At 44.3% G+C, this 21,088-nt stretch overlaps 1 protein-coding gene across 1 annotated transcript in view; it reads left to right on the plus strand.

Moving 5' to 3' along the window:
• The window catches only part of STAG3 (STAG3 cohesin complex component), a gene marked incomplete at its 5' end in the record, with an annotated part of 227,684 nt that overhangs the window by 43,839 nt on the left and 162,757 nt on the right, over positions 1–21,088 (plus strand). Inside the window, 5 exons of the mRNA XM_082256553.1 lie at positions 3,742–3,865; positions 7,003–7,101; positions 7,183–7,262; positions 10,870–10,977; positions 13,025–13,130. Of these exons, the coding sequence (XP_082112679.1) occupies positions 3,742–3,865; positions 7,003–7,101; positions 7,183–7,262; positions 10,870–10,977; positions 13,025–13,130 (517 nt within the window). The remainder of the gene's footprint in view (positions 1–3,741; positions 3,866–7,002; positions 7,102–7,182; positions 7,263–10,869; positions 10,978–13,024; positions 13,131–21,088) is intronic.

The raw sequence follows: 21,088 nt of genomic DNA on the forward strand, positions 1-21,088 counted from the left end.
CACGACTGCGCAATTTTTCATTAAAGTAACGCAGTGCTGAATCAGAAAAAATGGTCTGGTCATTAAGGGGGTAAAACCTTCCGGAGCTGAAGTGGTTAAAAGTCCTACATTTTAGCATATATTGAACCCCCCTGGCTTCTTCTTAGTTACTATTCCTGTAGCCAGTGAAATCTCCAATCCCTGCCTATGTCGAGGTTATTATATAATCTTTTAGGTTATGTCCACCATTTTCACTGACTTGCTGCAGATTTTAGCATCTAAAGTATACCTAAAAGGCAAGAACACAACCTGGTTCCCTGAACACCAGCTGACCTACTGTCCGCCCAAGTATGCCTGACTCCCTGAAATATACTCTTAAAAACACTGCTAAAGGATCCCATGGTGGCTGAGCGTATGAAAAATTGCCATGACACCCAGTCATGTGATCCCCAGGGAGCAGAATAGGGCCCCTTTAACACTTGTGCGACTTGTCCTGCGACTTGGGACTACAAAATCGCACGACAAGTCGTACCCCATTATTTCCAATGAGTTCCATTTATATCTGTGCTACTTCAAGTCGCAGCGACTTCAAAGTAGTCCCTGCACTGCTTTGGTCCAACTTGGATGCGACTTGAGGTCCATAGACCTCAGGATTACACAGGCATTGCATAAAGTCGCAGAAAAAAAATCGCACGGCTTTCAGGTCGCACAAGTGTGAAAGGAGCCTAAGGCCTCTTGCAAACAATACTCCTGTTTTGAGCATCTACTTTTTCCAGACCTTTTTTTTGTATGTATTTGCGAGTATTCGCGTGCATTGAGGCTTAAATTACTGACCAAAAATGCAGATTTTTCTATTTTGTTCTTTCTGAAAAATGTACAGCGCTTGTTTACGCGCCTGTGTGCATAGGCACATTACAATTAATGGGCTGCATTTTAGCTCAAAAAGCTGTACTGAGCATTTTCAAGCCGTGAGATGCTCAAACAGGAGTATCGTGTGCAAGAGGCCTAAAGGATAAGTTCACATTTAAAAAAAAAAAAATAAATGCACATTTTCATTGTTTTTGCAGGTGAAAAAATGTGCATTTATTATTTTTTGTTGCAGAAGCCGGAAAAGCATTGCACCAGCGACCAGCAGATCGCAAATGCCATGCAGGTCTCCTGCACACTGTCAGTGTATTGGCTTATCTGTGCATCCCGATACTCACTGACAGGAAGACTCATTGAACGAACACAGCCCTCCTCAGGTAGTTCATTGAGAATTACAAGCGGACAGCCGCAAAGGATGTTGGGGCTTGTAGTTCATTCAGACATACGAAGCTGTGTGACTGAATGACACGGATGTGTGGGCGGAGCCCCGCACGACCACGCTGCTTTCAAATAGTGGCAGCTAGTACAGGGAACTTCTCTTCTGGCAGTGGGCGGCGGCTGCAGCACTGGGGACATATTACATGTTCCACCCTAAAAACATGTTACATGTACCCAAGGGTAAACTTATTCTTTAACCACTTCTGGACCGGATGGTTTTACCCCCTTAATGACCAGGCCATTTTTTGCGATACGACACTGCATTATTTTAACTGACAATTGCGCAGTTGTGCGATGCTGTACCCAAATAAAATTGATGTCCTTTTTTTTCCCACAAACAGAGCTTTCTTTTGGTGGTATTTGATCACCTGTGTGATTTTTATTTTTTGCGCTATAAACCGAAAAATAACGACAATTCTGGAAAAAAACAACAATATTGTTTACTTTCTGCTATATAATATTCCCAATAATAAAAAAATAAAAAATCAAATTTTTTCATTTTAGAACAATATGTATTCTCCTACATATTTTTGGTAAAAAAAAAAAAAAAAAATCCCAATAAGTGTATATTGATTGGTTTGCGCACAAGTTATCGCGTCTACAAACTAGGGGAAAGATTTATGTCATTTTTATTTATTTATTTATTTTTTTACTAGCAATAGCGGAGGTCAGTGTTTTTTAGCGGGGCTGCGACATTGCGCCAGAAAGTAACTGAAGAAATGTAAAAAAATAAATAAAGTTTAAAGCATGTACATTTATTATACTTTACCTGGTGTTCCCTACCACTCTCCTGGCCCTCTGATGTGCCCCAGTTAATGACGGTTGGGTTCCAGTCAGTGCAATAGCTTGGCCTTTTTCTTAAAAATTAAAAATAGTCAATGCTGTATAAGAGAGTGAAGTTCTGCTTTAATATTACACTCTCTCTTCTGCAGTGTTACAATTGCAGACTGCCATGTAGTGTACTATTTTTAATACTGTGTTGTCCTGCCTTTGGCTGCCAGATACTGCCAGCTGCATGGCAATGCCTTCTCCTCAGCCTGGGCTGAGTTGCTGTGCAGACTAGACTCAGGAACTGCAAATTTCATATCCCACAATGTAATACGAAAGCCCTGCACTGATTCCTGGCTAAGCTGGGCTGTCAGCCTGCATAATGTAGTCACAAACAAGTGGCTAATTAGGACATATGTTAAATTGGCTTTAAAGTCAGAAGGTTTTTTTTTTACCTTAAAGCAGTTGTAAAGTCAGAAGGTTTTTTTTATCGTAAACGCAAATAAAAAAAACAAGAAAAACAAGAAAAAAAAAAAAACCTGTAAAGAGAAAGGCCTAATGAGCTAGTATGCATCGCATATTAGCTCATAAGGAAATACTTACCTAAAAACGAAGCCCCCGCAGTGTCGCCCGCTCAGCAACAGGGCGGCCGCCATGTCCGGCCGCCCTGCTTCCTTGTTCGAGTCCTCCGGCCATCTGATTGGCCAGGGGCACGATAACATCACTCCCGTGCATGCACGCGGGAGCCGCCGTTCACGGCATAGGGTTCTGAAGGAACGGCAAGGGTGGCCGTTCCTTCAGAGCGCATGCCCTGATGATATAATCCGCTGCATTTACTGTAAATATCTCCTAAACGGTGCATGTTTAGGAGGTATTTATAGCACCTATAGGTAAGCCTTAATATAGGCTTACCTATAGGCAAATGTAAAAAGCGTGGGTTTACAACCTCTTTAATGCATTCTATGCATTAATATAAAAAGCCTTCTGTGTGCAGCAGTCCCCCTTGGCCTCCCTAACGCTTACCTGAGGTCACTCTCTGTCCAGCAATGTCCATGAGTGTCTCAGCCGTCCGAGATTCTCCCATTGGCTGCCGGTGCTGTCAATAAAAGTCAGCTAGCCAATCAGGAGCGAGAGGGGGCCGGGCCGAGGCTCCATGTTGAATGGACACAGGGAGCTGTGACTCTCCCATTGGCTCCCATAACAAGCTGCTTGCTGTGGGGGAACTCAACAGGAGGGAGGGGCCAGGAGCACAGAAGAGGGGACCCGAGAAGAGGAGGATCCCGGCTGCTCTGTGCAAATCCACTTCAGCAGAGCAGGCAAGTATAACATTTTTGTTTTTTTTATAGTAAAAAAACAAGACTCTACAATCGCTTTATTGCAATCTATGCACTAAGATTAAAAAAAAACAAAAAAAAAAAAAAAAAAACCTTCTGGGTGCAGCTCCCCCCTAGCCCCCCCTCTTATACTTACCTGAGCCCCATCTCGATCCAGTGATGTGAATGAGAGCAGCTGCCCCTCCCAGTCTCTCTCTACTTATTGGCTCACATGGCTTCTGCTGCTGTCAATCACAGCCAGTGAGCCTTTACAACCACTTTAATTATTGTAAGTGTAAGTTTTGATATATTTAGTGATTTTTATCAGGTCCTCAAAGCTTTGGTTTGACCATTTCTTTTCTGCTGTTGTACATAGTGATGTCCACGCTGATGTCCGTGCTCTGTGCATAGAAGAACTCGGAATCTGGATCAAAAGCTACCCCCATTCCTTTTTGAATGACAGCTATCTGAAGTATTTAGGGTGGAATTTACATGACAAGGTGAGGAAAATGGAGATGCCAATTAGCATGAGGATGGTCAAGCACAGAGGTCACATCTATTATTCCTCTGATTGCTGCTGCACACTCTTCGCCCTGAAGTGCCCGGCAGTGATATGTGCTCCTAGAAAGGCTGGATGAACTCTGGCACTGGGGGGGCGGGGGAGAAGCATTGTACCGGTAGGTAGAAATAATGAGGTGGCTTTACAGCCACCAGAATCACGTCAACTAAGCCGTCACAAGCTGGTTGATATCATCCTTTTGTTTGCCATAATTATAATATGGAGTATATCCATGACAGATAAGGGTTAAAGCCCAACTTAAACCAAAAGCTTCTTTTTTCTTTTTTTCCTGCCTAAAGCTTGGATGGGTTATAAATCTCTGTTGAGGAGACTACACTTTCACTTCCTGTTCTGACACCTTTCAAATGACAAGAATCAGGGAATAATACTAAATGAAGACAGTGATTGCTGTGAGTTGGGACATTTGAAAGGTTCAGCCCCTTGCACACTCCAATAAAATAATTTGAGTTGGCAGTGGGCTTTAAAACCCATATCTGGGCATGACTGGAACCCCCACCCATCCAGCTCACCCCACTTCCACCCCCCTTCCTTCTACCCATTCTAAACCATAAAAAGAAAAAGCTTTCCTAAGCCCATTTTTAACTTACTAAAGCCACCTTCACAATACCTGCTGTGACACCGATTCTGGAATGGAAGACAGATGATCCACAGCTGCAGTCTGAATCTGTTGGCAGCTGGTCTTGTTGCTGCCCATCTTTCTGACATCACCACACTGCCAATCGACTATTCAGGATGGGGATAGGAAGTGTCCATGTCACCAGCCTCTGCAGAGGAGCAAAGACCTAGAACCCGGTGCATCATGTGACCAAGGATTCAAGGTAAGTATGTGATGCATTTAGAGTTTTTGAGCTTTTTTTTTATTACTACAGTGATTAGTTAAAATGGATGGGGACTCGATGGCCAGAGTTCAAGCAGTATTAAACCCAAAACCAAAAATGTCATTTATTGCAGCTTACCAATTATTAGGTGTGGTGGCTGCATTCATTTTCTTTTTTCCCTCTCTGTTTTCACCTGGTGATCTGGCCAGTAACACACCTCCTGTTTTATGGCGCTTTTCCACTGCATGGAACCGAACGGTTCGGCACACTTTTGTGCTTTTTCCACTGCTGGTACTGCATGGTATGGTATAGGAACGGTTCGGTACGGTACGGCGGCGCTTTTCCACTACATGGAACCGAACGGTACGGCACTGTATGGCTCTGAAAAAACAGTACCTACTCGATTGTGGTTCCAACAGGTACCAAACTGGTACCATATCCCACAATCCTTTGCATGCAGTCACTACTAGCCACTGATTGGTCAGAGAATCCCACCCACCCTGTTGTTATCCCACCCACTTAACTTTAGTACTACTTTAGTGGAAAAGCAAACCGTACCGTACCAAACTGTTCCAGCACCGTACCATGCGGTACCAGCAGTGGAAAAGCAAACCCGGCCAAGCAGGGCTGAGTAGAGCCGAGCCGGTACTTGCAGTGGAAAAGTGCCATTAGAGTGCCCTCCACCCTGGACGAATGAGAACAGGAGGCACAGCAGACAGCAGCATTGTCAGTACAGCTATTTATTTTTTCATTTTGGAATAAATAATGTACATGAATAAAGAAAATCTGATCATTGTAAGCCCCCTTGTCAGTGTTAAATGGTTTGACTGATCCCTGTAAACTGATACATTAGATATATCTAAACTTACTGGCTGGGTCACCAGATGAAGAAAGAAAGCCTAAAAAAGAAAACAAATGCAGCCATCACATCTAAGAATGAGTAAGTTGCAATGCAATAAAGGTTTGCTTTTGGGTATAATACCGCTTTAAGATTTGCTTTTTTAACTTTAAAGTGGAGTTCCACCCATTTTTGGAACTTTAGATCTATGTAATCCCCTTTAAAACGGCTTTTACCAATGGAAACTTTTTTTTTTTTTTTTTGCTAGTAAATACCTTAATTTCGGCTTTATTCCTCCTCTCCTCACTTCCGGGTCCGATCGGCGATGGCGTCATTCGGCGATCCGCAGTGTCTGCTGGGATGTATTCTATTCCAGAAATCTCGCAGTAGCTGTATCTGTACTGAGCCGTGCCTGCCCCGCCTCCGCCCCGCCTCCTCTCATTGAGTTGTATTGTATGAATGTATTAAGGCTGTTCTCTGCCCCGCCTCCGCCCCGCCTCCTCTCATTGAGTTGTATTGCAATAAAACTCAATGAGAGGAGGCGGGGCGGAGGCGGGGCAGAGAACGGCCTTAATACATTCATACAATGCAACTCAATGAGAGGAGGCGGGGCGGAGGCGGGGCAGGCACGGCTCAGTACAGATACAGCTACTGCGAGATTTCTGGAATAGAATACATCCCAGCAGACACTGCGGATCGCCGAATGACGTCATCGCCGATCGGACCCGGAAGTGAGGAGAGGAGGAATAAAGCCGAAATGAAGGTATTTACTAGCAATAAAAAAAAAAAAAGGTTTCCATTGGTAAAAGCCGTTTTAAAGGGGATTACATAGATCTATGTATTCCAACCTATTAAAAATGGGTGGAACTCCGCTTTAAGGATCTCAGGTCTAAATTTCCAAAAAATGTTAGCTGAAATGAATACTAACATTTTGCATTGAAACATGGAAATGGAATTGTTAAGAATGCATGGCTCGCTCGTGCACAGTGGGCAGCTGGCTGTGAAGCCGCAAGCTGTCACAGCCGGGTGCCCACAGTTTAGATGCCGGGGACAGAAGACAGATGGAACAAACTCGGGTGAGCACATCGCTGCATCTTGGGACAGGAGAGCCTCTGTTTATGAAAAGTCAACCGCTACAGTTTTTGTAGCTGCCGTCTTTTAATAAAGACAAATATGACTGGAGCTCCTATTTAAGCGTGAGAGGTAGGTTGCTCAGCTAAGTGTCACATCAGCTGTAATTCTATGCAGAAGCACTACAAATTTTGGTTGCTGCAGTGGATTATAAAAAAGAAAAAATTGAAATAAAAAAACATCCAAGAGCAGTACATTAAAACTTTCATAGTTGATTGTGGTTGCAGTTCACTATTTGAGTTGTTTTGGTAATTATTCTGTTCTTTTTAGCAAGGACATGTCAGATTGCAGTGCATACACTGCTTGCAGGAACTGTATACTGTCCCAGGCAATGGTGGAAAAGTGGAGCTTTTTACGCATAGGTTTAAGGTAAGTTTTTTTTTTTTTTTTGTTTTTTCTTTGTCTTCTGGATTTTGGTTCATCGTGTGTGAATACACCTTCCTATTACAGGACAGAATATTGTCAATGGTTCACGACAAAGAGCCGCAGGTTGCTGCAGAATCAGTAAAGCTAATTCATCTGATCCACATGTAAGTGTTATGTCATATTATACCTTGGGGAAATATAGCGGGTCTCTGGGGTGTATAATGCTGGCCAGACACTAGTCCAGTTTTTTGTTAAATTTTTTTTTTTTTTTTTAAAGAAGGTTTGTTTGATTTTCTAATCTGTAGTGGGGTTTAATTGATGATCACTTTCGACTGCAGTTACAAGAAAATTTGAAGGAGCAGGATAGAAAGATTTTCCCGATCAAATTTCTAGAAATTAATTTTTATTCAGGAAATTTAATTCAATCCACATTTTAAAAGTAAACCTTTTCAGAAACCGTTTCAAACCACATTCGTCAAATCGTTGTGTATATATACTGATGAGAATTTTCATTTGAATGTTCTTTCGAAATTCTGCTAGTCTGTGGCCAGCTTAAAGAGGAAGTAAACCCTCCTCTGCAAGTTGTACCTGTAGGTAAGCCTATGATAAGGCTTACCTATAGGTACTGTAAATATCTCCTAAACATGTACCGTTTAGGAGATATTTACCTTACATGCAGCCAGTGACCTCACTGGCGCATGCGCTCTGAAGGAACGGCTGCTGGTGCGGTTCCTTCGGAGCCCTGTGTGGTGACCGTCGGCTCCCGCACGCAATCAGATGGCCGGATGCCGCGAACCCAGAAGAAGGGTGACAGAACATTTCACCCATGGGAGAGGTGAGCGGTCGGCGCTTTGGGGCTTCGTTCTAAGGTAAGTATATCATAATGAGCTAGTATGCGATGCATACTAGCTCATTATGTGTTTGTCTTTCAGGTGTACTTTAAAAAAAAAAAAAAAAATTCTGAGGTTTACAACCTCTTTAAGCCCTGCCCTCTAGAGGACGAACAGGGCTGCTCTCTCTTTACACTACAGTGGTGTGTTAACAGCATAACACTACAGGGGGCCATTTACGGATAAGAGGAAAGTGCTATATTTATATTGCTGTTTTAAAAATGAGAAGGTATTACAAAGCAGTGGTATGGTCACAGGCCATGCTGCGGCTTTAGAAAATGGTCCCTAAAGCTGGCCACACATGGTTAAAAAAATAGGGCCAAAGCTCTTTTGGCCCTGCTTCTCCTATGGGTCACAGGAGTGCAATTATTTCTACACTCCTGTGACCCAGGTTCAGCTGACAGCGGGCTAAATATCACCCAGCCGATCCAGACTCTGGCGGGATCCCAACTTTAAGGTCGGGATCCACCCAGATGCTTAACCAGCAGTTGGCCCATCCTCTCAGCGCGTCACTGAGAACCTGAGCCAGCTGCTCCTGTCCCCTCCACAGCCTGGCACTCAAGTGAGTGCCGGAGGGGCAAAGCAGCGAGCCAGTGGCTGACGGTCAACGCTCTGTGCTCAGTGAAGACCGAGAAGTGAGCGATTAGCAGTCTGGGATTGCTCAGTTCTTGGTCTTTAATGCGGCAGGGGAGAGATGCAGACCTATGTACATCCACTTAGGTGAGTGTGTAAGTTTATTTTTTTGAAATCCTGCTCTTCTCTTTTAAATTTTGTGGCTGAATAAAATAAAATAAAAAAAAAATCTAACATTTTATCATGCACGCTGTCAAAATACTCAAACAGCCGCATTTGAATGGGGGCATCCGCTGTTCTGATGACAATTTTTCATTCAAGATTTTTGAGAGATTTCGGTTTCTGATTTTGTACAGTGAGCAGGTAGCTCTTCTCATAAAAATAATTTCAATTGTTCTGTCTCTGGAAAATGATCATTAGCAGACAATGGTTTTTCATTAAATTAGAAAAATTACATTGACAGCTGTTCAATTTCATGCTTATATTTCATTGGTGGATATTTTTATACTTGGAATGTTGCAATTGGCTTTTGGCTGTCCTATCTCTTGAAAAGCCAGTCTGTGTACAGCTCCCTAAAGCAGTCTATAGATGGGTCAAAGTTCAAGCGGATTAGCAGGGACTTCTGTTGAGCAGAAGTTGGAAAACTTTTGTTAATCAGTGGCTTGCAGCCAGACGGCTGCTACTGCTGATCAGTGTATTTTGACAGCAGAGAAGCCCCGCTGTCGGAATACAATGGCACAGCAGAGAGGATTCCTCCATCCACCTTGATTGTGTGGATGCAGTATTTGACACTAAGGGGTTTATTTACTAAAGCTTGAGAGGGCAAAATTAGTCACAATTCTGCAGAGAAACCAATCCACTTACAGGTTTTATTGCTAAAGCCTAAATAACCCCTAAGCCTTTTTCTGACATTTGTTGCCTAAAAGTTAAAATTTGTATTTTTTGCTAGAAAATTACTTAGAACCCCCAAACATTAGATATATATATATATATATATATATATATATATATATATATATATATATATATATATATATATATATATATATATATATATATATATATATAATATTTTTTTTTTATTTTTGCAGAGACCCTAGAGAATAAAATGGTGATCGTTGCAATATTTTATGTCACACAGTATTTGCGCAGCGATCTTTCTAACAATTTTTTGGGGAAAAATACACTTTAATGAAATAAACAGTAAAGTTAGTACGATTTTTTGGTATATTGTGAAATATGATGTTAGGCCGAGTAAATAGATATCTAACATGTCATGCTTTAAAATTGTGCAGACTTGTGAAATGGCAACCAACTACGGTACTTAAAAATCAGTTTAGATTTACAGAGGAGGTCTAGGGCTAGAATTATTGTTCTCGCTCTACCGATCGCGGTGATACCTCACATGTGTGGTTTGAACACTGTTTACTTTTGCAGTCGCGACTAATGTATGCATTCGCTTCTGCGTGCGAGCACGGAGGGATAGGGCGCTTTACTTTTTTTTTTTCCCCTTATTTTATTTCTTTATTTTTTTTATTTACACTGTTCCTTTGAAGAAAAATTTCTGATCACTTTCATGGCTGCCAGAAGGAATGTAAACATTCCTTGTGACCGTAATAGGCAGTGACAGGTACTCTTTATGAAGGGATCTGGGGTCTAAAAGCATTCAAGCACCAAGTTTGGGTGTTTTGAATGCTGTCACTTTTTTAATTTGGCGCCTTTAAGTTTTCTGTAAACCGGAAGTAATGTCATGACATTGCTTCCGGCTTACAGATCTGAGACCTGGTCTAAGCCGATTCCGGACCGGCTGGTCGCTTGGGCCTCCCGGTGGGACGGGAGAGTCGGGGTGAGCCGTGGGGGGGGGGGGGGGGGATGGACGTCCGCTCCCGCTACTTGGGATAACAGTCGAGCTGCTTCTTAGCTGCATTGGTTGTTATCCCAAAAAAGCCCTATAAAAAAAAAAAAAAGGTACCAGGGTGATGCTTGCAGGCATCACCCTGGTACAAGCCCTTCAAGCCAAGGCCCCATTTTTGCAAACGGTCGGCGTGAAGGGATTAAACAAGCTGAGGTTAGAAGGTGATTGGTTTCTCTGCAGAATTGTGACTAATTTTGCCCTCTCTAGCTTTAGTAAATAAACCCCAAAGATAGCAAATCCCACAGTCACATCTGTGAGCACATGAATAGGGTCTACCAGGGCCTGCTTGGCCAATTTGAAGCAATAACAAAGCATCTATGGCTAGCCTTAATATCAAATTACAAACGTTTCTGCTTACATCTGTAACTAAGATAGTACAATATTTTGCTGCAGGAACATGGAGAATATTTTCAGTGCTGATGATTGTGCAAGTGTTGACACCCTGGTGTACACCATCAACCGTTTTGTAGCATCTGCAGCCGGGAGCTTCCTGTACCAGAGGTTAGTTTTATAGAGCCCCATCCCTTTTTTTATATTGATCTCATATTTTCCTTTCTATACCTGATGATATAGTTGATATTTTTGCCTATTAAAATCAAGTTCTTTTAGAACCTTGGTTTGTATAATTTTCTTACCATGCTCATCCAGTTATTTATGGGTTTACCACTTTGACTTCCATAAATGCTTGAACAGTGTCACTATCTCCTTTTTTCTGTTGAGGCTGTTAGGGCACTGTTCATAAAATATTCTTTCTGGTTATAGTAGCCCTCCAAAATCTTGGAAAAGGGTTCTCTGTCACTACATGCCCACAGTCTAAATATCATACACAGGCCACCAATACTTAGCGAAATATAGAGATTTTTTTTTTCATAAAAGCATAAAATGTATTATAAAATTGTTAAAACCCATATAACACCATATCCATTACTAAAACCCAGGGTTCACATATATTTTCCATATGACTACAGAGTGAAGAGAAGCGTTCCACATGTCAGCTTGACACATTTTGAATGATTACATCTTCATCAGGAGAACATGTGGACAGAACCTCTTCACTCTAGTCATGTGGACAATTTGTGTGAATCCTGGGTTTTACTATTGGATATGGTGTTATATGGGTTTTAACGGTTGTATAACAAACTTTATGCTTTCATGAGAAAACTTTTCTCTATCTGGTGCCAAGATTTATATGCTCTCTAAAGTCATGCACTGCAAATATTGATGGTCTGTGCTGGTCATAGCCCTGCTAAAGTCATGATATATGGTTCAGGGAAAGGGACCTCTGGAGATGCCTTTGTTGAATTCAAAATGCACTGACTGAGGCTGCAATGCTGCAGCGGGGTAGGGGAAGGTGGGATATAAGGACCGCTGGAGAAATAGGTATACTACTACTTCTTTTGTGGAAACTTTTCAGCTCCAGGTTTTAAAAACATGACTGGGTCAGTTAAAAGCAACATGGTAAATCTGGATCTCTACTGGTTCTTAGAAGAAAGAGGGGAGCTGCTATCCACAGTAAAAGCCAAAATTCTAATTTATTGAATAATCCAGTGCATATACCTTATACCTGGTGCTTCTAAGCTCTGACACGTTTCACTCGTAAATCGTAGGTTATTCGTAGTTTGGGGATCACAAGATAAGGCAGCTTTTATATCCGAATTGCATTAACTTACAGCTCTGTCCATTAGCAGTCCTAATATGCTGCGTGGATTATTCCTGTCACAAGTGTCTTGCTAATACACAGTGGCAAGTCTCCCCCAGAAGGAAAAGGCTTTCGTCTCTGCCAGTAGGTCTTCTACTACTGTGGTCAGGAAGGGCTCCTTTCATCCCTTTTTAGTTTTCCTCTGCTAAGTTTAAGAAATGGCTTTCCAAACTAGCCAAGACCTCTTCACAGTGATGAAACGCCCCCATCTTTGTGTTGGTGATGTCTGTTGACCTTCTGATCCCAGAAAATCCCAGATGCCTGGGTCCAAAGGGTTGTTTTTAGTGGCTAGGAGGGTGCAAACTGGAGTTTCGTACTCCTACCTCCTCCCCACTTCATCACCTTGTCGTCTTCCTCTGTCAATGTATCCCGGTGTTTCCACTAGTACATAATCAGGTGTCTGTTTGCCAACATCCGATTGTCAATCAAAAGAAAGAATCCCCCACTTGGATTTGGGACTTTGCAGGCAGACACAACACCAAAATCATACGTTTTAGCTCCTATTACCAGATGCATAACGTCCTGGGATTGGACTTCATCAGACTCACTGATGTTACTAAACTGAAGGCCTAAAGCAGAGAGGGGGAAGTATACCACCTAGGACTGCCCATAGGCGTAGCCCTCCTGTAGGGGGCAATATAATAACCCGGTGGTTCTGAATAATGGAGATCTGTGTCTGTCAATGAACTCGGAGTAATGAATTTTACGGTAAGTACAAAAATCCAATTTTTCAGTGTTGAATGTCTTCTCCAGCTGTGTCACCTTCCACTTGACCGAACGAGCAGTGGATATTGGTGGTTTGATGCATCCTCTTATTTCTAAACTATGTTGATATTTTTTTTTTAACAGGTTGCTGAGAGTGGACCTGGAGGAACTTAGTCCTGATAGGAGGAATCGTCATGAAGCAGATGTAATATTTTTTCAGAGATTAATGTCATTCTTTAATTCCAGCAAGGTGAGCGAATGTGACATTTTATTCTGTTTCTAACCTGTTTGTGTGTGTTTCCATTTCATGGATAATATTTGCATCACATTACTGTGTCCTCGTAACCCTGCACATTTTTTCACAGTTTCTGGTTGCTATGGATGACTCACTTCGTTTTTAATGTTAAATAATCCTAAATTTTTCAATAGTTCATTGAGGGACGTTACACGGTAGGTTCATATACATGTGAGTATATTGGCACCTACAGAAGGTTTGGACACCAAGTGAAAAAGTACCCTTTAGTTTCTATACCCCTGCTACTGCTGTTTAGCATGGTGTCCTCAAGAGTTTACAGGCAGGGGAATGGAATGGTCCCAAATGTCGCACGTCTCACAAAACCCAAGGTAAATAGTAAAAGCAGCTTTGGCCCAGAATCCATTCAGACCACGCCGACTGATGTGTTTCGCCCTGCCCATGAGGCTTAGTTATAGCTACACCTTGTGGGCAGTGCGAAACGCGTCATAGCAGAGCAAAACACGTCAGCGTGACTTGGATGGATTCTATGCCGAGGCTGCTCTTACTATTCACCTAGGGTTCTGTGAGAGGTGTGGCACCCGGGACCATTCTATTCCCTTGCCTGTATCCACCAAGCTGAGACCAGCTCCTTCCCTGCCTGTACTCCCAAGCAGTTAATGGACATGGACTGACAGGAGACTGGAGTGGCACCCCTTGTTTTTGTATGGGTCCTCAAGAGGATAACATATTTCACTAGCTATGCTGAAACAAGATTTTTCAAGGGCTTCTCTCTTCTGCTAGCTCAGTTGTTTGATGCCGATGTTGGGTCTAGCCTTCCTCCCTCTTGATCAGAAGGTCCTCACGACAGACAAAAACCTCTTTTTGGAATGGAGCTGTGGGCATTCTATTAGTGAAGGGTTGGTAGTCCCCAGAGGGGGTCGATTATTTTCATAATTCGAGTGATATGACTGTCCCTGATTCACTGGACTAACCTTCTGCAGGGCCATCAGCTACAAGTCTAGTCTGACAGTGCCATGGTTGGTGGCATATGTGAATCACCAAGGGAGCACAAACAGCGATGCTGCAACCAAGCTGTATTCTCAGATGGGTAGATTAGTGAGTTCCAGCCCTCTCGCAAGATCGAAAGATCCCCGGTGGATGATCATGCTTTAGTGGGACTATAGGATCAACATACTCTATTTTATGTGTTTCACCCCTTGAAGCTTCTTTCACAGCTCCTGTGTTATCTCTATCATCCCCATTGCTTCACATTGGCCAAGGAGGACTTGGTACAGACATGATTCATGTGCTTACAGGTGTGCTGTGGTGACTGCTTTTTCTTTTTTTTTTTTGCATACAATACAACAAAAACCCATTATATTAAATAAACCCACTGTTGTCTTTCATTAATATACATTAGAATTCATGATCCAGTACATGGTATAGTTACAAGTTTGCAAACGCATGAAATGAGTAAGCATAGAGGTATAGATATTGCTTCTTGGTCACTGAATTACTGTGGAATCCCAAGTGCTGGGAGAGAGAGGCCTGCAAGGGAGAGAATTTCAGTTCCTGTAAGGATTATCTTCGTGGTCGGTGTATGTGCCTTCGTCATCCTGCTGCTCTCCTCTCTCCCTTCCCCTCTCCCTCTCTCTCTGCCTGTCAGCGGCTGTGTGTGTGTCTCTCCTCGTCTTAGCGACCCCCCTGCAATATACTTCCACCTACAGGAGGATCGGACGCTAGCAAATAACAAGAACTGTAGACAAGTCCAGGATAACCCCTCCTGCTCCCAACATGCCTCAGTTTCTTGCTAGGTGGATTGATATCTTTCTTCAGCTCTGCCGGGAACAATCTAACCCTGGCTTGACTATTGTCTAGGACTAGACCCAGATACTCCCAAGTGACAAGTCGTTTCCAGCACATTTTTCTGAAGATTCAGGATCCAACCAAACCTCTGCAAAGTCTGTACAGTCGAAGCAATGTTATCCACCAGACCCTGTGCTGGGTGTTCTCTCAGCAAGAGATTGTTTAGATATCCCATAATGAGAATGCCCTGAGAACGCAGTAAGGCTACTATTGGAGCAAGCTCCTTGGTAAACACCTGAGGTGCAGAAGATAGGCCAAATGGCAGCACAATAGACTGGAAGTGCAGAGGACACATAAAGTGTGGGAATAGCTGGAGCACTGAAAAAAGTTTTCTCTGTCGCTCATTGACAGACGTAGTCCTCTTTGATTGACATCAATTGGGTTATGTTGCCTCCGCAGGAGTAGGACTAGGCACCACCCTAGGGGCAGTCCCAGAGGGTATATCCTCCCTCTCTCTGCTACAGGGAATCAGTTTTTTTCTGTCTAGTCAGGGGTAAGGTTTTTCCATTGCCCAAATGTTTTGGCAATCCGATCAAAGAAGAATGGAGTCTGCCAAAACGCACTTCTGCTATTTCCAAACGCATTAACAGGCGTTATCCGTTTGAGGAAACCCTCATTAAGAAATGGACAGAACCACCTGTGGTGGATTCACCAATTTCTAGATTAAATAAAGCCACAGTTATTCCATTAGAAGACGCTCCGTCTTTTAAGGATCCGGTGGATCGCAAGATAGAAGCTATGTCTCGCACCATGTTTTCCTTGATTGGATCAGCTTTCAGACCAATAATTGCTATTGGGCTGGTTTCGCAGACTGTAACTGAATGGACCAAATGGTTACGCCGGGACTTAGAAGAGGTCCCTCAGGCGGTATCAGATTTGTTGGAACAGATGATACAGGGGTTACAGTTTGTGTGTGATGCGGCGTTAGACGCCACTCCATTATTGGCGCGAGCATCAGTTTCAGCAGTGGTTCTCAGGCGCACACTATGGCTAAAAGGTTGGTTAGCCGACCAAGGTTCCAAAAAAGCATTGGCTAATCTCCCCTTTTTAGGAGAGCGTTTATTTGGAGCCAACTTAGATGAGATCATTAAGGATCTCACGGGAGGAAAGAGCACCTTTTTACCGCAAAGTACTAAGGGTAAAGGTCCTAGTCAAAGACGGGGGCCTTCTTTCTCCGCTCATAAAAATTTTTTTCGTCCCGCGGGTGAAAAAATTAAGTCCTCCAAAGCTCCTTCAGGAGGCTTCAGGGGACGTTGGTCGGGCAAGCAAAAGCCCGCCCCTTCCAGACCTGAAGATAAGTCTACTAAACCCTGAAGGTGCGCCCCCACCCATAACTGGGGTGGGGGGACGTCTTCGCTGGTTCCCGGATCCATGGCTCTCCAGAATCCCGGACAAGTGGGTTTGCGAAGTCATAAGGTCAGGGTACAAGATCGAGTTTCGATCTCTCCCACCGGCGCGATTCTTCCCTTCCAATATCCGACTATCCCCGGATCGTTTAGAAGATCTGCGGAGAGCAGTCACGGATTTACTACAAGGAGTGGTAGTCCACGTTCCTTGGACAGAACGTTTTCAGGGGTTTTATTCAAACCTATTTACAATACCCAGGAAAGAGGGCAAAGTGCGTCCAATTCTGGACTTAAGGGCACTCAATTCCTTTGTCAACATAAGAAAATTCAAAATGGAATCCATTGGCACAGTAGCGGCCTCCCTGCATTCAGGGGATGTCCTAGCGTCCATAGACATCAAGGACGCCTATCTTCACATTCCCATTTACGCAGGACATCAGCGGTTTCTACGTTTTTCCGTAGAAGAGAACCACTATCAGTTTGCGGCGTTACCTTTCGGTCTCGCCACGGCTCCTCGGGTCTTCACGAAGGTGTTGGCCCCAATGTTGGCACTACTGCGCCAAAGAGGCATATCGATTCTAGGTTACCTAGACGATCTTCTGCTTCATGCAGAGTCTCCACAGACCCTGCTACAAAACCTAGAGATTACTATGATTTCTTTACAGGAATTCGGGTGGCTGGTGAACCAGCAAAAGTCATTTCTGGTTCCCACCCGGAGGCTCGAATATCTGGGTCTAATTCTAGACACATTCAGGACAAGAGTTTTCCTTCCGGTAGGGAAACTCCGGAAGATTCAATCAGCAGTCCAGTTGTTACTATCCAACAGCTGGTCTTCTCTTCAGACTTGCATGAGGGTTCTGGGGTTGATGGTGGCTTCCTTCGAAGCAGTCCCATTTGCCCAGTCCCATACCCGAATTCTTCAGCAAGAGATTCTTCTCAGATGGAATCGGAATCCAGAATCCCTGGACTATCGGATCCGATTGAGCAAACAGACCAGAGAGTCTCTGGTCTGGTGGCTTCGGTCTCCAATGCTCAGCCAGGGAAAGTCATTTCTGCCAATATATTGGACGATAGTGACCACGGATGCCAGTCTATCCGGATGGGGAGGAATTCTCGGTCAGTTATCCGTTCAGGGACTTTGGTCCCCGGAAGAATCCAGGTTACCGATTAAATGTATTGGAACTGAGAGCGATCAGACTTTGTCTGATTCACTGGACCGAGCAGCTCCAGGGCAGCCCGGTTCGGATCCAGTCGGACAACGCCACGGCTGTGGCTTATGTCAATCACCAGGGGGGCACCAAGAGTGTCCGGGCGGCCAAGGAAGTGGATTGCATTCTTCGCTGGGCGGAACGGTTTGTTCCAGCTATCTCTGCGGTATTCATTCCGGGGGTGGAGAATTGGCAGGCAGATTATCTCAGCCGTCAGACTCTGGATCAGGGGGAATGGTCCCTCCATCCAGAAGTTTTCCACCAGTTGTGCCTACGTTGGGGCACCCCGGATGTGGATCTGTTGGCATCTCGATTCAACAGAAAAGTACAGAGATTTGTGGCTCGCTCCCGCGATCCTCTAGCAGAGACCGCAGACGCACTGGTCGCCCCGTGGGGGCAGTACCAGCTAATGTATGCCTTCCCTCCTCTCGGGTTACTGCCAAGACTTCTTCGCAGAATAGAGGAGGAAGGAATTCCAGTAATCCTGGTAGCTCCGGACTGGCCTCGCCGAGCTTGGTACGCCGACTTGGTCAGACTGGTGGCGGACGTCCCGTGGCGACTTCCTCTCAGGGAGGACCTACTGTCTCAGGGACCGATCTTCCATCCTGCTTTACGATCGCTGGCTTTAACGGCCTGGCTATTGAGACCCAGGTGCTGAAGGACAAGGGATTGTCAGCTTCAGTTATTCCTACTCTAGTTAAAGCAAGGAAAGCGACTTCCAGAAAGATTTATCATCGCACATGGAAGTCCTACATTGCATGGTGTGAACCTCTGGGGTTCCACCCACGTTCTTATTCGGTTAGTCGAATATTAGCTTTTCTGCAACAAGGGGTTGAGCAGAAACTGGCCTTGAGCACTATCAAGGGTCAGGTCTCAGCATTAGCCATCTTCTTTCAGAAACCTTTGGCTACTCATTCCTTGGTGCGGAATTTCATCCAGGGGGTGCGACATCTGGCTCCGCCAGTGCGCGCGCCGTTACCACCCTGGGATCTTAATTTAGTATTGTCGGTTCTTCAGAAACCTCCCTTTGAAGATATTAGGGAAATTCCTTTACCTACGTTGTCCCAGAAGGTGGCCTTGTTGGTGGCTATCACTTCTGCACGCAGGGTGTCAGAACTGGCTGCATTATCTTGTCGTTCCCCATATCTGGTGGTTCATAGAGATAAGGTGGTTCTTCGTCCGAATCCATCCTTTCTACCAAAAGTGGTTTCAGAATTTCATCTGAATGAAGAAATTGTATTACCTTCCCTGTGTCCTAAGCCCAGTCATCCTCGGGAGTTTGCTTTACACTCCTTGGATGTGGTCCGGGCGATCAGGGTATACTTGAAAACGACAGACTCGTTTCGCAAGACGGATTCACTTTTTGTGGTCCCGGATGGACCCAAAAAGGGGTTGCCTGCATCTGCCGCGACTATTTCCAAATGGATCAGACAGACGGTGGTACAGGCTTATTCTATTAAGGGTCGGGAGCCCCCGTTCCCTGTTAAGGCGCACTCCACTCGGGCACTTAGTGCGTCATGGGCCTTTCGCCATCAGGCGTCAGTGGTCCAGGTGTGCAAGGCGGCTACCTGGTCGTCGGTGCATACCTTTACAAAACATTATAAAGTTGATGTAATGGCATCGTCTGATGCCTCGTTTGGCCGCAAGGTTTTGCAGGCCGCAATTTGAGGAGACCAGTGGTCTACCTCGAGGGTTTTTTTCCGTTGGAATTTTTTTATTTGAGTCTCATTCTTTGTTTATAATGAGCCTTTAAAACTTCTAGTTGGCACCGGTTGGGCCTTCTAGATTGGATTTGATTTCTGTCAATCCCACCCCTCATTTGTGGCACTGCTTCTGGATGTCCCAATTGATGTGAATCAAAGAGGACTACGTCTGTCAATGAGCGACAGAGAAAATCGGATTTTTGTAAGATCTTACCGTAAAATCCTTTTCTCTTAGCTCATTGACAGACGTAGTACCCGCCCCTCTATCATTGAGTTGGGTTGGGTTAAATTCTCTGTTACTGCTTTATAACAGAACTGATTCCCTGTAGCAGAGAGAGGGAGGATATACCCTCTGGGACTGCCCCTAGGGTGGAGCCAGAACGTTTTTTCTTTTCTGCCTAGTCCTACTCCTGCGGAGGCAACATAACCCAATTGATGTGAATCAAAGAGGACTACGTCTGTCAATGAGCTAAGAGAAAAGGATTTTACGGTAAGATCTTACAAAAATCCGATTTTTACAAATTCTTATTGTCCACAGAAGCCAGAAAGTCTCCCTGATGGGAGGGGATGGACATGGCTATTACAGACCCAAGAGGCTCCATGAGGAATTTCTGAATCAAATGAAAACATTTAGGGCCCTGAAATCCAAGATGAGGCGTATGCCCGCCCCCCTGTGGCTTGAGGACCGTGAACAGGTTGGATTAGAACTCCTGAAACCATTTGCCATAAGGACTGGGGCAATGACGTCCTGTTCCAGAAGACTCATTAGGACTGCTTTCAGATCTGTTAATCTGTGTGGTAGCATGGGCAGCTTGGAAGTGATTAACCAGAGAGGGGTCTGGGAGCAAAGCTCTAGCTAGTAGCCCTTGGAAATCACCTTTTACACACACTCATGTTTTATGCAGGCTGTCCAAGTGTCCACAAGGGCCAGCAGATATCCCCCACTTTTGAAAGTTGGGGCACACGCTCATACCAAAGAAGACTTATTTGAGGGCTTGGGGGACTTTCTAAGTCTGGGGCAAACTGGACCTGTAATTTGAAGTCGTGGAGTAACGACAAAACGATTGCTGCCGGTATCCGCTAGGTGAAATGTTGAGTGCACTTTACACACTTTTTCCTGTTATTCAGCCTAGAGGAAGTACCATCCCACTGCCGCTCCCACTCCCACTGCCACTCCCGAAGCCCTTAGTGAATCATCCAATCTCTGGTCTCATTCCATTGCCAACCTACAGTGACTTGGTTATTTCCTGCCATCTGTGACCCAGCTGCTTGGGTTTGTGAGTACATGAGGCCTTGCCTCATTTTGGGTCATTGCTATGCAGTGATAAGTGTGTTTTCAAAGACATGCAGTCCTGCTGCAATGGCCTATATTACTGATATCTACTGTTTTATTGGTGATTTTCCTGTACCCTCAGAAGGAACCCATGACTGTAACCAAAATCATAGGATCCCTATTTCTGTAGAGTCAGCCGCCTCCAAGGTTTTAATAGCTCTGCCGGGTGAGACCTCCCCTGTGTCCACACGGCTTTTTATGTCCACTTTGGAATTTTTGTCGGTTTGTACAATTATTGGAACACAATTATCGGAACAATCTGCTAGCAGAGGCTCTAAGGGCACTCCAACGCCATCCATGATCAAGTCTAATTTGGACCTTACTGAGCCTCCATCTCTAAGTGTATCTTACCATTACTGATTCATATTTAGAGTCCTCACAGTCTACTCCGGAAGAGACTGTTTGAGCAAGTTATGTATATGACTGATAAAGTGAATAGTAGTTCATGTTTAACTTGCCTCCTTTGTTGTCTTTCCTGTAATAAACACTCTGTGATCCTGCCAATCAAAGGTCCTTC

The sequence above is a fragment of the Pelophylax lessonae genome (assembly GCF_965119305.1).
Source record: "Pelophylax lessonae genome assembly, chromosome: 4".
NCBI classification, from domain to species: domain Eukaryota; kingdom Metazoa; phylum Chordata; class Amphibia; order Anura; family Ranidae; genus Pelophylax; species Pelophylax lessonae.